This window comes from Megalobrama amblycephala, linkage group LG20 (genome assembly GCF_018812025.1).
Source record: "Megalobrama amblycephala isolate DHTTF-2021 linkage group LG20, ASM1881202v1, whole genome shotgun sequence".
Taxonomy (NCBI): Eukaryota; Metazoa; Chordata; class Actinopteri; order Cypriniformes; family Xenocyprididae; genus Megalobrama; species Megalobrama amblycephala.
In genome coordinates, this window is record NC_063063.1 from 14,181,018 (window position 1) to 14,195,847 (window position 14,830).

A 14,830-nucleotide genomic window follows, 5' to 3' on the forward strand; every position below is an offset into this window, starting at 1 on the left:
CTTATTTTATTTTAGTTATTATATTTAAGTACAGATGTTATGCCATTAAATGTGGCAGATGAAGGAAAATGTTTATGTAATAATTAATATTCACTGATTGTTTAATATAGACATATTCGTTGGCCCAGTGTGTGTAAGGTAAATGAATGGCAGTCTAGTATTTTGCAGAATTAGAATTTTTTTTTTTTTAGTGAAACTTTGCATTTAAAATGTAGGTTTGTTTGAGTCTTTTGCCAGATCATTTGCAATATTTTGAATGTACATTTAGCCAGTATAAGTCACCCTTCTGCACAGTCACATGGTGTGTTACATAACCGGGTCCTTCGTTTATCTCCGCTCATCCACTGACAGTGAGCTCAGACACCTTGACAATTTTCCACTTGTTTTGTTCAAGGAGGCTTTCATCGTGTGGCAGAATGTTGTTTAAGAAATGAGCCGAGATCCAGTGTTTTGGAAAGGTATTACAGTAAAACCTTTTTCCTATTTTGTAGTGGTAATTCCCTTTGAACACACTGTCACAAAGGCTCATGGGATAACAGTAATGTGACTGCTGGTTCTGGATGCTGAAATCCACGTGGGTAAACCATATGCAAAGATGAAAAGTTGGTCTTTTGTCATTTCAAGTCCTTGTCCTACAGTCTTCATTTCTAATGCTAGCTTGTTGCAATTTTTGTTTTCTTGAGTAAAATAAAATAACTTACAGCTTTCACACACTGTTAAAGAGTAGAGAGGATGTTGGCTTGTATTTCACACTGTACTGTTTACTGGAACAAATTGTAGATAGGTCAATCAACTCTATACCTCAAATTGATTCTGGCAAGCCAAACCCAATCAGTAGTGATCCATCTAATTAAAGTCACTATCTAATCTTTTGAGAGCTTTACCTCCAACACCTGCTTGTGTTTCTGTAAATTTCTAAAAAGTGTTTAGGATCATGTGACTCTGACAGTGATCACAGTTCACATTTAGTGGTTGTTGTTTTTTTTTGTTTTGTTTTTTTAAATATCTTCCTTTGTGTTCATCAGAACAAAGAAATTCATACAGGTTTGAAACTACTTAAGGGTGAGTATGGAGTCAAATTCATGCCTTAAAGTTTTGCACAAAAAAAAGTTTTGCAAAAAAAAAAAAAGAATTGAGCAATAAAAAAATGTTTTGCAAACAAAAATAAAGAATTGCAAAGGAAAAATAAAGTATTGAGAGGAAAAATAAGTTTTGCAAACAAAAATAAAGAATTGCAAACTAAAATAACGTAGTGCAAAAATAAAAATATAATCAATTACAAAAATCAATGACAGCTGTAATCCTATTTTATCTTTGCCACATATTTTTCATGTTCAAACCTACTAAATCATTTGCAACGCTCATTTTATTCTGCGTTTCAGTCAAGCGTGCGCTCACGATACCGGTTTTCCTTTGTGTTGCACTTTTCTGTGCGGTTCTCTTTATGCTACTGGTTTGACGTGGGGGTGGAGTCAAGAAACGGGCACGCCTCCGCGAAACACGTCATCGGCAGGAGACGCAGATTGCAACAGAACAGATCAAGCAGAGACAGAGCACATTTATTATAATCTGAAAACCACGCCCACCGGGGGGAAAACAATCCAACCGTCTCCATTGACTTTGTATTGCGTGAGGCTGCCTTCTCGTCTTTTCTGACTCATTACAAAAAAAACAGAACAATGCCTAAAGCTGCTGTGTGACAAGGTGTACAGCTAACAAGCTAAAAAACCCAGAAATAAGTTTTTATAAGCTGTCGACCCCAAAAAACGAATGTTTAAGGACACAAAAGTGGATACAGGCAGTGAAACAGAGCGCAACGAGTCATATTACTATAAGAAATGCATTGGAGGGGGTCGTAATCGGCGACAACATATGCTAAACAAAAACCAACAAAAACAAACCATTATTTTTAACCATGTCAAAGAATTATTTCACCTGTTGCCGATTACGTTCCCCTCCAATGCATTTCGCGGAGGCGTGCCCCCGTTTCTTGACTCCACCCCCACGTCAAACCAGTGCCGTAAAGAGAACCGCACAGAAAAGTGCAGCATAAAGGAAAACCGGTATCGTGAGCGCACACTTGACGCAAAATAAAATGAGTGTTGCAAATGATTTAGAAGGTTTGAGCATGAAAAATGTGGCAAAGATAAAATAGGATTACAGCTGTCATTGATTTTTGTAATTGATTATATTTTTATTTTTGCACTACTTTATTTTATTTTGCAATTTATTATTTTTGTTTGCAAAACTTATTTTTTTCCGCTCAATACTTTGTTTTTCCTTTGCAATTCTTTATTTTTGTTTGCAAAACATTTTTTTATTGCTCAATTCTTTTTTTGTTTTGCAAAACTTTATTTTTGTGCAAAACTTTAAGGCATTAATTTGACTCCATAGGTGAGTAAATGATGACAGAATTTTCATTTTTGGGTGAACTGTCCCTTTAAAATACAAGAATGCTGTGGGGGAAAAAAATAAAATAAAAATAATTTTATATATATATATATATATATATATATATATATATATATATATATAATAATAATAATAATATATATATATATATATATATATATATATATATATATATATATATTATTATTTTTATTATTATTATTATTATTATTATTATTATTTTCAGCAGGCATTTCTACCAGTCTTCAGAGTCAACATGATGCTTCAGAAATTATTCTAATGTGCTGATTTGGTGCTTAAGAAATATGTCTTACTCCTATCAATGTTGAAAACAGTTAGCAAACTTTTGAATGGTGCAGTATGTCATCATCTATCATGAAAACTTGTATTTATATGGAAAATATGAACTTTTATACATTGATATGAAACTTTGCAAGTGTGTCAAAATGATGAAAGTAGCTTAACTGTGGTACAATACTGCAAAATCTGACCTTTATTCATAGAGGTTTTGCAACAAGATGTTTGTCTTCTAAGTTTTATCTCTGAAAGTTGTGTTTTGTAATGGATTGGCATTAAAGACAATTTAAGAGCTGATATTTTCACAGATGTACTTTCAGTGACTTTTTATTATTGTTAGCTTAAATGTCAAATTCCTAAAACCTGTATAAGTGTGTGTGTATATATAAGGCTATTGTTGATTATTCCTCAGACACTCTCTCTTCTCACATGGTCACGTCCATTCTTCAGATTCACTCAGTGCCTGTATGTTGTTGTGATTTTTAAAGGTTTTTGAGGGGCGATTCTATTCATGAGTCAAGGTGGAAAGATGATTCAAGCATAAAAAATCAACAGGCCCAGTGACAATGAATGACTTGATACAAGGTATCCTTTAAATTAGCTCATTATGTTTATTGTGTGGGTTTGGGGAGTGGTTGAGCCCTGTACGGTTACTGTGGCTCATTTCATTTGAGAGATGCCCACATTAGAAGCAGCTCTTCCATTCAACGAGAAAAGACCACTGTTGACAGACACAAAGGGTGTTTGTGTTTCCACGTACGCTTTTGTGTGGATACTGTGAGTGAGGGAGGGAGAGAGGGACATAGATGGAAATTGAGAGATTGGGTGGGTTAGCGATGTCTGGAATGTTGTGTCATGTCGAAACTCGAACTCGTCTTGAAAGGCTCATAACATCAACTTTTTTTCTTCCCCTACAGCCATATGTAAAGTTCATAGCTCTGTTGGCATTGTGCCCTCTGCCCGCTGGCCATGGGTTGCCTCTGGAGTACAACAGGGCCTGTGATTAGCCCAACATGAGCCAGAGGCATGGCTCACAGACCCCTCAGATCCATAGGAAATCTGTGATGGAAATTTGATACAATGTCGGCCTATAGTTGGATCGGCCAAAATAGATGTAGTGATCTGCAATGATCTGTGTACTCCATGTTTTTTTAGTTTAGTTAATTTAAAATGAACTAATGCAACACTATTCTTAAAATTTTTTCACAACTTAGGGTGTGTTCATACTTGACAGGTTTAGTTTGATTAAAACGAACTCTGGTGTGATTGCTCTTCTAGTGCGGTTCTACTGCTCTTCTAGTGCAGTTTGATTAAATGGAAGTTTATTGAATCCATTTGCGTCTACACATTGCGTAAGTTGAATATGGAAGGCGTAGGATGTAGCATAAGCGTTTCGAACCGCGAGAGGCGTTACACTTTCTTCGTAAGTTAAATACGGAAGGTGGTCTGGGGGAAGCTAGATAGTTTACTTTATATCTTGTTAAATATGGATATTTTTCTTACACAAACGCATCGCTTTGCTTCAGAAGGCCTTTATTAACCCTCCGAAGCTGTGTGGAGTACGTTTATGATGGATGGATGCACATTTTCGAGCTTCAAACAGGTGGTTTCCGTGCACTGCCATTACAAAGCTTTGGAGCATCAGGGTGATTATTAATATAACTCTGACTGTATTCGTCTGAAAGAAGAAAGTCATATACACATAGGATAGCTTGAGGGTGAGTAAATCATAGGGTAATTTTTATTTTAAAGTGAACTAATCCTTTAAAATGGTATTTTCTTGTTGTATGCCAAACTGTTAATAACCATTTGTTATTGCAAAACCCCCCACATTTTTTTAATATTTAATTTTAATATCGTGGTCATGTTCTGAATGAAATACTAGCTTACTACTTACCATTGTGCAGTATATACAGTATATTGGCTACTATTTGTGGAAATATTATTCCATGAAAAACAGTTTTAAACAGTAGTGTACTATACTTTCACATGACCAACACATTGCAATGCTAATGTTATTTTGCATTTTTTTGTTTTTTTTGTTTGGCAGTCTGATCATGTACAGTAATGAGTCAAGAACCAGGTCATTGCTGATTACTTCATTATTTATCACTGAAAATAGAGGGTAAAGTTGAGTTTATTGCATTGTGGGATGCAGTTAATGAACGCGGGTGGTTTAATCAGGAAAGCATACTTCTACAACTATTTCTGCCATATCCTTACATAAGTATGAGTAAATAGAAATATAGACCAGTATGATAGTATTCATGGTGGCATGTGTTTCGATTCCTGTCCAGACCTTGACATTTTTATTACTTCTAATAGGCATATCTAAATAATTTATAGTGCCCCTATTATGCTTTTTCAAATATTACCTTTCATGCAGTGTGTAATAAAGCTGTTTGTGAATGTTAAATGTCTGCAAAGTTTTAAAAATCAAAGTGAATGAAAAATAAAGTTATTGTCTCCTAAAAGAAAAAAATGTTTCTGAACTGCTGAAATGAGTCATCAGCAATTCCAGTCTCAATTCCTGTTAACAAATTTGCATAATGCCAGCCTATTATCTTCATTGACTGCCCGCTTACGAAGTCTACTTTGACCTAGTGTTGTAGTACTCAAGACTGGTCTTGGTCTGGTCTTAAGACCATTTTTTTGAAGGTCTTGGTCTTGACCACATTTGTACTCTGTCTTGTCTCGGTCTAATTACTTGGGATCTTTAGTTCAAGAATGGTCAAGACCACAATTGCGGGGATATCACAACATTTCTGCTGTTTTCACAAATTTGAGCACGATTGCAAACATTATATTGCTTTTATACAAACATTCAATAAACAAAATTGTATTTTTAAAACATTATTCTCAACATTATTTGTGCATGTGTAATTTTACCAATTCAGATGTAGCTTCTGTGCCACCTCTGCTGTGCAAATGTGAATTTTGTTAGTGATTTCATTTGATTGGTAACATCTCTATATAGTGTCTTATTCTAATTTTATTTAAGACAATAAATACAGACCCTTAAAGTCTTGGACTCAACACGCATTGGTCTTGATCTCGGATTAGGTGGTCTTTGACTACAACACTACTTTGACCCGCCTTAAAACACTGTAGTTGTAGCTGAGGCCTGGAAGAGTTTGGATTGTGTTGTTGACATTTCGAGAAGATTTTCAGCGCTGCACGTCCACTTTGCATGCACTGCAAAAGGGTGAGGACTCGGTCTGGAATTGATGTGGAAAAACTGATGCCATTGTTCGTATCACTGTGTATCAAGCGCAGAGGAAGCCTCTGGAGCTGAAGTCAGATATGGTAATAGGCGTTTCATTCCTGAAACGCGCTGTAAGCGATAGACCAATCACAACAGACTCGGCCTCTGACCAATCAGAGCAGAGTATAGGCTCTCAGAAAGGAGGGGTTTAGAGATACTGTTTCGTCGAACAAACCATTTTCAGATTCTTTGAGAAATAAGGTGGTGCCAATAAAATTGAAAAAGAAAATTGTGTTTTTTGACTTTAAAATAGAATAATAGAGGCATATTAAGTTTGTACAGCAAGTCTAGAACAAGTGCAATTTTTTTTTTTTTTTTTTTTGGAAAATGCTTACATTTAATTGCATGGAAAAAGTTTTCCTAAGAAGTAATTTAATTCATTTAATGTGTTTTTTTTTTTTTTTTTTTTTGGTGTGTGTGCAGGCAAACTTCCCTTCGCAAGTAAGGTGTATAAAATTGTATGAGTTGTGAAATTGTTTTAATATATTCATAAAGACTTAATCTTTTAGCATACTATACACACCCTTACTACTTCTTTTTTTTTAATCTTTTGTCATTACCAGTTGACCATGACCATGAAAGGTCTCTCTTTCAAAGGGAGTGAAATGTTATGATTTAAGTGAGCTGATGGCCATAGATGCCTATATTCAGGGAACAACAAATGCAGTTTTCACAATAAATAAAAGATTGTTTTCTGATTGGTTTTAATCCAGAAGATGTGGGGGCAGGAATTCATTGCATCTTTATTGTTCCCACTGTGCTGGAGGGTACAAATAGTTATAGATCCAATTTCTTGCAGTGTTAGTTGGAGCAGGAGAGAGGATCTTTTTTTGATACTGATTGTCTTATATATGGATTGGATGGAAAGGTTACTAGGAAAGTGAATGATTGAAGTGTAGAGGATGTAAGAGCACAAAGAAAAGTTTAGGTTTATGACATTACTTTAAAGTCAAAATGGGGCAGGCAGCTGTGTGTGTACTGACAGGTAAGTGAACACGTTTACATTTACAGTTAAGATTCTTCTTTCCGACGTTTAAGATGAAAGCGGTCAGGATGCTGTGTAGCTCAGAGCTCATTTTAAATGATGACACAGCGCTGTGTTGTTTAGAGGACAGACTTGTTTACTGTCACTGACAGTTGGGACAGTCTTGCTTGGCATTCACCGCTCTTCACTTAGTGACCTAGATCACATTTTCCCTTCAGTGACAGGTGGAGCGTACGATTTTTCAGTGTTTCATATTTTTTTTATGTTTACACTGCTTACAAGGCAGCTCTTTATTCCAAATACTCCAAATTTTCATAAGTTCAAGTACATTGTACTTATTTTTTGATGTAAGTACATAGTAGTTAATGACAACTAATATAGGGTATGACCGAATATTTTAAAGGTGCCATCGAATGTTTTTTTACAAGATGTAATATAAGTCTAAGGTGTCCTCTGAATGTGTCTTGTGAAGTTTCAGCTCCAAATACCCCATAGATTTTTTTTTTAATAAATTTTTTTTAACTGCCTATTTTGGGGCATAATTAGAAATGCGCCGATTCAGGGTTGCGGCCCCTTTAAATCGCGCGCTCTCCGCCCCCAGAGCTCGCGCTTGCCTTAAACAGTGCATAAACAAAGTTTACACAGCTAATATAACCCTCAAAATGGATCTTTACAAAGTGTTCGTCATGCATATTGCATGCATGCGTCGGATTATGTGAGTATATACTGTTATATTGTTTACATTTGATTCTGAATGAATTTGAGGCTGTGCTCCGTGGCTAACGGCTAATGCTACACTGTTGGAGAGATTTATAAAGAATGAATGTTGTGTTTATGCATTATACAGACTGCAAGTGTTTAATAACGAAAATAGTGACGGCTCTTGTCTCCGTGAATACAGTAAGAAACAATGGTAACTTTAACCACATTTAACAGTACATTAGCAACATGCTAACGAAACATTTAGAAAGACGGTTTACAAATATCACTAAAAATATCATGATATCATGGATCATGTCAGTTATTATTGCTCCATCTGCCATTTTTCGCTGTTTTTCTTGCTTGCTTACCTAGTCTGATGATTCAGCTGTGCACATCCAGACGTTCTGCCCTTGTGTAATGCCTTGATCATGGGCTGGCATATGCAAATATTGGGGGCGTACATATTAATGATCCCGACTGTTACGTAACAGTCGGTGTTATGTTGAGATTCGCTTGTTCTTCTGAGGTCTTTTAAACAAATGAGATTTACATAAGAAGGAGGAAACAATGGAGTTTGAGACTCACTGTATGTCATTTCCATGTACTGAACTCTTGTTATTTGACTATGCCAAGATAAATTCAATTTTTAATTCTAGGGCACCTTTAACTTGCGTTATGACCTTATGTGCTAGAGAAATAAGCACATAGCCATTTTTAGAATATTGTGTTTGAACTTCTGTTTTTGTGGTAGCTCTGTATATTTGTATGGCATTGCTGTCAAAGACTAATTAGTTACTGAAGTGGATTTACTTATTGTAAAGGTATCATGGGGATTGTAATGTTTGATGTGGATGTCATAACAGATGCCAGTAGACCAGGAAGATTTTAAAATGAGCGATTCACTTATAAATCAAAAGATCTTACCTTCGTTGTTCTGTGGAAATACTAACTGGAAGACAGAACACAAGGAGCGCAATGCTGAAAATGGGCAGGGCTACATAAGGTCTGTAGAACAGTTTGTTAGTTCTGGTCCGCAAATCTGATTGGTCGAGCAGTGTTCCAAGGGTTCTAATAAAAAATTCAACTAAAGTTCATTTGTAGAGCACTTTTCACAATACATGTTGTTTCAGAAAATGTGACGTGTGTATTAAATTAACTTTTTTCCACCATTGTGGGCAAACGGTTTTCTTTGCTTAACCGTTCCATTTCGTGCTGATCCGGCCCAGCCAGTACAGATATGGTTTCATTTTCCATTGTGTGACTGATAACAAAGCTCTTTGGAATGTAATGCAAAATGCATCAGTCGTTGCCTTGGTAATGTAAGAGTTTACAGATGATATAAGATGTAAATAGTGACCATGTTTTGAAGGATGGTCGGATATTTCTTTTAATTTTATTATTTTTTTTACGTTGCTCAAATTGCAATGTGCTTAGCCATTAATCACAATTAAAAAATGTAATCTACATTTTACAGCCCTATTAAATACATTAAATTACACACAAGTTACAAAGGAGCAAGACTGTTTAGGGCTATATAGGTAAGAGACAATATTTTATAATCAGTATGGTGCTTAATCGGTAGCCAGTGTAGAGATGATTTTTGACCTGGTAAGAACTCTGTCAGCTGCATTTTGGATTTGGACTAATTGTAGCTTGTTTATTGAAGATGCAATGACAGTCCAACAGCACCTGGACTTCATACTGTGAGTCCTGTGGCATGTGTCATTTAACATTAAAGGGTTAGTTCACCCAAAAATGAAAATTCTGTCATTTAATTACTCACCCTCATGTCGTTCCAAACCCGTAAGACCTTCGTTCATCTTCAGAACACAAATTAAGATATTTTTTATAAAATCCGATGGCTCAGTGAGGGCTCCAATGCCAGAAAGATAATTAACACTTTCAATGCCCAGAAAGCTACTAAAGACATATTTAAAACAGTTCATGTGACTACAGTGGTTCAACCTTAATGTTATGAAGTGACGAGAATACTTTTTGTGTGCCAAAAAAACAATTTTATTCAACAATTTCTAGTGATGGGCAATTTCAAAACACTGCTTCATGAAGCTTCGAAAGCTTTACAAATCTTTTGTTTCAAATCAGTGTTTCGGAGCGTGTATCAAACTGAACCATTGAAATTTCGAAATGTTGCGAAACACTTATGACGTAACGAAGCCCCGTTTACTGAAATCACGTGACTTTGGCAGTTTGATACACACTCTGAACCACTAGCTATGTTTCCATCCACCTATTTTTATGCGCATTCTGGGATATCGCATAAAATATCGCTGGATGGAAACGCCAAGATGCGCATAAATTCTAAAAATGCGTTGCATAAAAAAACAAATGCGCTCTAATAAGTAGGATACATTTTTTATGTGACACGAAAACATGCACATAAACTACGATGGAAACACATTTACAGAATAAATTCCTTGATGTGCATCAAAAAAGACATTTGCAATGTAACCGCATAACTGGACCAACCAGTGGACCAATCTCGTTGCACAGCATCTGAAATGCTGTTTTTTGTCATTCTGTAATGCCTGAGTAAAGTCTGTCGTTAAAATGTGTTTTATTCCCTTCCAGAAGCACCTCACACGATTCCGTTCACAAATACCACACATTTGAATGCAAGATTACATGACAGCTTTGTGTTTCATCTGCTTCGCTCTGAGGCGCAAATAATTTATTATATATGAAAATTATTATATACAATGGCTTCTATTGCAGAAACTTCCATTTTTCTTAGTGATATAGTGCCAGTGTATCAGGAAGTGACGTTTTTGTTCTCATTGACTCACTGAATGGAAACAGTGCTTTATTCGCAAATGTTTTATGCGATTATTCAAAATTTGCGCATAAGTTAAATACGCAACTTTGAATGGAAACATAGCTAATGATTCAAAACAAAAGATTCGTAAAGCTTTGAAGCTTCATGAAGCAGTGTTTTGAAATCGCCCATCACTAGATATTGTTGAATAAAGTCATTATTTAGTTTTTTTGGCACACAAAAAGTATTCTTGTCGCTTCATAACGTAAAGGTTGAACTGCTGTAGTCACATGAACTGTTTTAAATATGTCTTTAGTACCTTTCTGGGCATTGAAAGTGTTAATTGTCTTGCTGTCAATGGAGGCCTCACTGAGCCATTGGATTTTATCTAAAAATAAGTTAATTTGTGTTCTGAAGATGAACGAAAGGTCTTACGGGTGTAGAACGACATGAGGGTGAGTAATTAATGACAGGATTTTCATTTTTGGGTGAACTAAATCTTTAAAGGTATTGGTGGTCACTCTCTGACTATGTAAAACAAAAGATGCAAGCCACTTTTTTGCTCTTGTCCTTATTGTATACATGGAAAAGATCATATTTGGAAATCATTCCTAATTTGGATTGTTAGGATCCTGCATGACAGTGTTTTTGACTGAATTATATAAAATGACCATCTGTAGACACTGGCTGATCTCATGAAGGAGCCTCAATTAAAGGAATAGTTTACACAAAAATATAAAAATTACTAACAATGAACTGAGCTGTGGAAAAGAGCTGTGTGAAGATTCAGATATTCATAGCACGCAAGCTTGGAATTGCACGAGCGTGAGTTAATAATGACAGAATTACCATTTTTGGCTAAACTGTCCCTTTAAGACAGTTTAGAACAGAGAAATACTTTTCTGACTTTTCAGTTCATATGCAAAAAAGTAATTGTAATAACATAAATATTGTACAGATGACAAAATAGACACATAATAAATGTTTTGTTACTCACTGGAAAAATATGAGACAACCATCAATCTACGTTGTGTTTGAGTACAAAACAATTGCCTGTTGAAAGTTTGAAACAAGTGCTTTCATGCCGTAACATCATCATGCCTCATACCTCTCTAATGGAGGGATCAGCAGCTGACTGATTTGTTGAAAACATCACATCATGTCCTGACTTTAATTTCCATCTGTTTTCCTAGAGTTACTGGGCTCCACAAAGAGGCTGAATGTGAACTATCAAGATCAAGATGGGTAAGTTCTCTCATTTTCCACACGGTTGGTCCAAAATGTGAATGGGTCAATGATGTGACGGGTCATCTTTTTGTCCAAAGCCTTAAAGGATTAGTTCCACTTTTAAATAAACTTTTCCTGATAATTTACTCACCCCCATGTCATCCAAGATGTCCATGTCTGTTCTTTCTTCAGTCGAAAAGAAATTAAAGTTTTTGATGAAAACATTCCAGGATTTTTCTCTTTATAGTAGACTTCAATGGGCACCAAACAGTTGAAGGTCATAATTAGTTTCACTGCAGCTTCAAATTGTTCAACATGATCCCAGATGAGAAATAAGGGTCTTATCTAGTGAAACCATGCAATATGCTAGTTCAATAGTATATAACAATTAGTTCAAACTTTGACCTGTGGAGGGCAGTAATACGCTTAGCAGTGTCTACACTGCCTGAATTCAAATAGAGGAGAAGAAGAAGAGAGCTAGTTCAAGATGAGCATTTAAGGTTAAAACTTATAATTTTCAAATTTTTTTCAGAAAATGAGCAATGGTTTCACTAGATAAGACCCTTATTTCTCATCTGGGATCATGTTGAACAATTTGAAGCTGCAGTGAAACTAATTATGACCTTCATCTGTTTGGTGCCCATTGAAGTCTACTATAAGGAGAAAAATCCTGGAATGTTTTCATCTTGAATTTCTTTTCGACTGAAGAAAGAAAGACATGGACATCTTGGATGACATGGGGGTGAGTAAATTATCAGGAAACGTTTATTTAAAAGTGAACTAATCCTTTAATAATAATAAAAAATAAAGATATGACATCCAAAATATGTAAGGTAGTACAACTAGATCTTTTTTTTTATTGCATCCAACAGGTTTTAATTATATTTTGCTACATATAAAGGTATTTTAAAGATTATGAAGTGTCAAAAGCTCATTCAGTTTAACCGTCCAAAGTCCAATACAGCCATTTCATTTATGATTAAAATATCTTAAAATGTAATAAATGTATATATTTTTTTATTCTGGCAGGATTTTATAACATCATATATCAACATAGTGCAAAATGATATTAAAATTATGTGTAGAAGTCATTGCTTTGTTATGGGAAAGAATGTCCTGAAAAATTAATTTCATTGATGTCATTCGGAGTAACCAAAATAAAGGAACCATTTTGGATCAAGTCATGCAGTCAATATCATGTGACAGGATGTGACATCATTTAGACACCTGCAAAGGACCACATGAGGTGCTTCTCAATATCCCTCCTCGTTTCCTCGCTCCTTCGTCCTCTATCCTATGACCCAGAAACCGATCGAGCTCTGCCATCTTGAAGGATATCTCAATTCTAGGAGGCGAGGATCGAGGAGTAAGGAAGCTTCCTGAGGAGTCATGAGCAAGAATACATAGTTGCATCCTTTGCGGAAGTCTTTCTCATCGAGAAACGTGATGCACGCATAAATTCTCATCTGCCACAATAATTTAAATGTAAGCTTTAATTTTGCAGTTTAAATACTCTTTACATCTCACATATTTCTATGGGGCATCATGTTTTATTAATATATTATATATATTTTTTTAAATAACCAAACTTTAACAACATATGGGCAGATCCCTCGAGCGCAGCTGATGACGCTTTGAAGTGACACTAAAGGGAGCGAGGATATATCATTTCACTTGATTAAATTTCTCTGTCCTCGCGTCTTTTCCCTGCATCCTTCCCTCGCATCCTGAAGGGGTGGAGCTAAGATGCGAGGAAAGGAAGCAAGGAAACGAAACGAGGATGCACAAATAAGAATTGAGAAGCACCTATGGTCCTGAAGCAAAGTAACTAACTCTCTCTTAACTATTTGAAAAAAATCATGTTTTCACTTGCTCATATGCATGTCCCAAAACATCAGGTCACTCGTTACAACCGCTATAAAGCATGGAATATGTTGTACCAATTGTACCAATTATAAAATAATTGATTGGCCTTTTGTTAGCTAGTTAGATAAGCTAGATATCAGCCTGTTAGCATTGTTTGAAAATATTGTCATTCGTTATAACCAAATGTGTCATTCGGTAAAACCAAAATTTTAGTTAAACCAAATTACTTTTTTGGTGACAAATTATGTCCACCTTGTAAAAAATGGCAATAGCAGTGTTAATTGGTTAAAAACAAAACACAATCTCATTGTCAACACTTAATTAAACCTTCAAAATGAATTATATCTCCATTGTTTTTTTACACTTTTAAAAACCTTATTCGTCAATGACCCATATAACAAGGAAACTTGTAATATCACATGAGCAGGAGTGGTATATGGCTTTATATCAGAACAGATATACAAACTATATATTAAACTCTAAAGGGGGCAGGTTTGGATGACTCACAAAACGAACCACCACAATATTATAATTTATCTAAGGTGAATTCATGTTGATTTGGGACACTTTTCCAGAGGTAACTCAATGGCAAAAAGTGTCCCAATCAACCTGAATTCACCTTATATAAATTATAATATTGTGGTGGTTCGTTTTGTGAGTCATCCAAACCTGCCCCCTTTAGAGTTTAATATTTATGTAGTAAACTCTGCACACTTGACTGAAATGTATGAATTTTTCATTCATGTTTATAACTGCTGCGGAGCAGATTGAAGCATCAGACACAGCTACACAAAAGCTTTAATCACATGTGCAAGGTTTATGTGCACCTTCGACTGATCAGAACCTTGCGTGTGTGTCCCACCTGTTTAAACAGTGAAAATGTGCTGTTCTATCATGTCGACATACTTTTTTTTTCTTTTTTTTTTAAACTAGAAGGTGGTCTATGCTTTCTGACACCATGACTAGTCAGCCCTTATTCAATTTAAAAACCTTGTTGAAAATAAATTGTTACAAAAACATAAATAGGGGATTTCTTTTTGTTTGATAAACACTATTATTAATAATTAAAAATAATTAAAGAGCACCTGCAAAATACATGAACAAACATACGTTATTTTATTTAGCTATTGTTTTTTAGTATATTGACACTCTCTGACAATCTGTGCATCATTTCTGCATTCAGAAAAGAAGAAATGCATCCTCATCCGTCCCTAAAGCAGTGATGACGTTATCAAGATCGTTAATTAATTAAACCTAGACGAATATGTTACCTGCAGGGGATCTCTGAATATTTGACTCATCC

The 14,830-nt window shown here is 35.3% G+C and overlaps 1 protein-coding gene across 5 annotated transcripts in view; it reads left to right on the forward strand.

The window, feature by feature from the left end:
• caskin2 (CASK interacting protein 2) overlaps positions 1 to 14,830 on the forward strand; it is a 68,039-nt gene that overhangs the window by 5,807 nt on the left and 47,402 nt on the right. For 4 of the 5 annotated variants that reach the window (XM_048170038.1, XM_048170041.1, XM_048170042.1 and 1 more), the window contains exon 3: positions 11,628 to 11,679. In XM_048170038.1, coding sequence (XP_048025995.1) covers positions 11,628 to 11,679 — 52 coding nt within the window. Of the gene's footprint in view, positions 1 to 6,569; positions 6,960 to 11,627; positions 11,680 to 14,830 lie in introns of those variants that run through there. The other variant, XM_048170039.1, reaches the window with a different exon arrangement.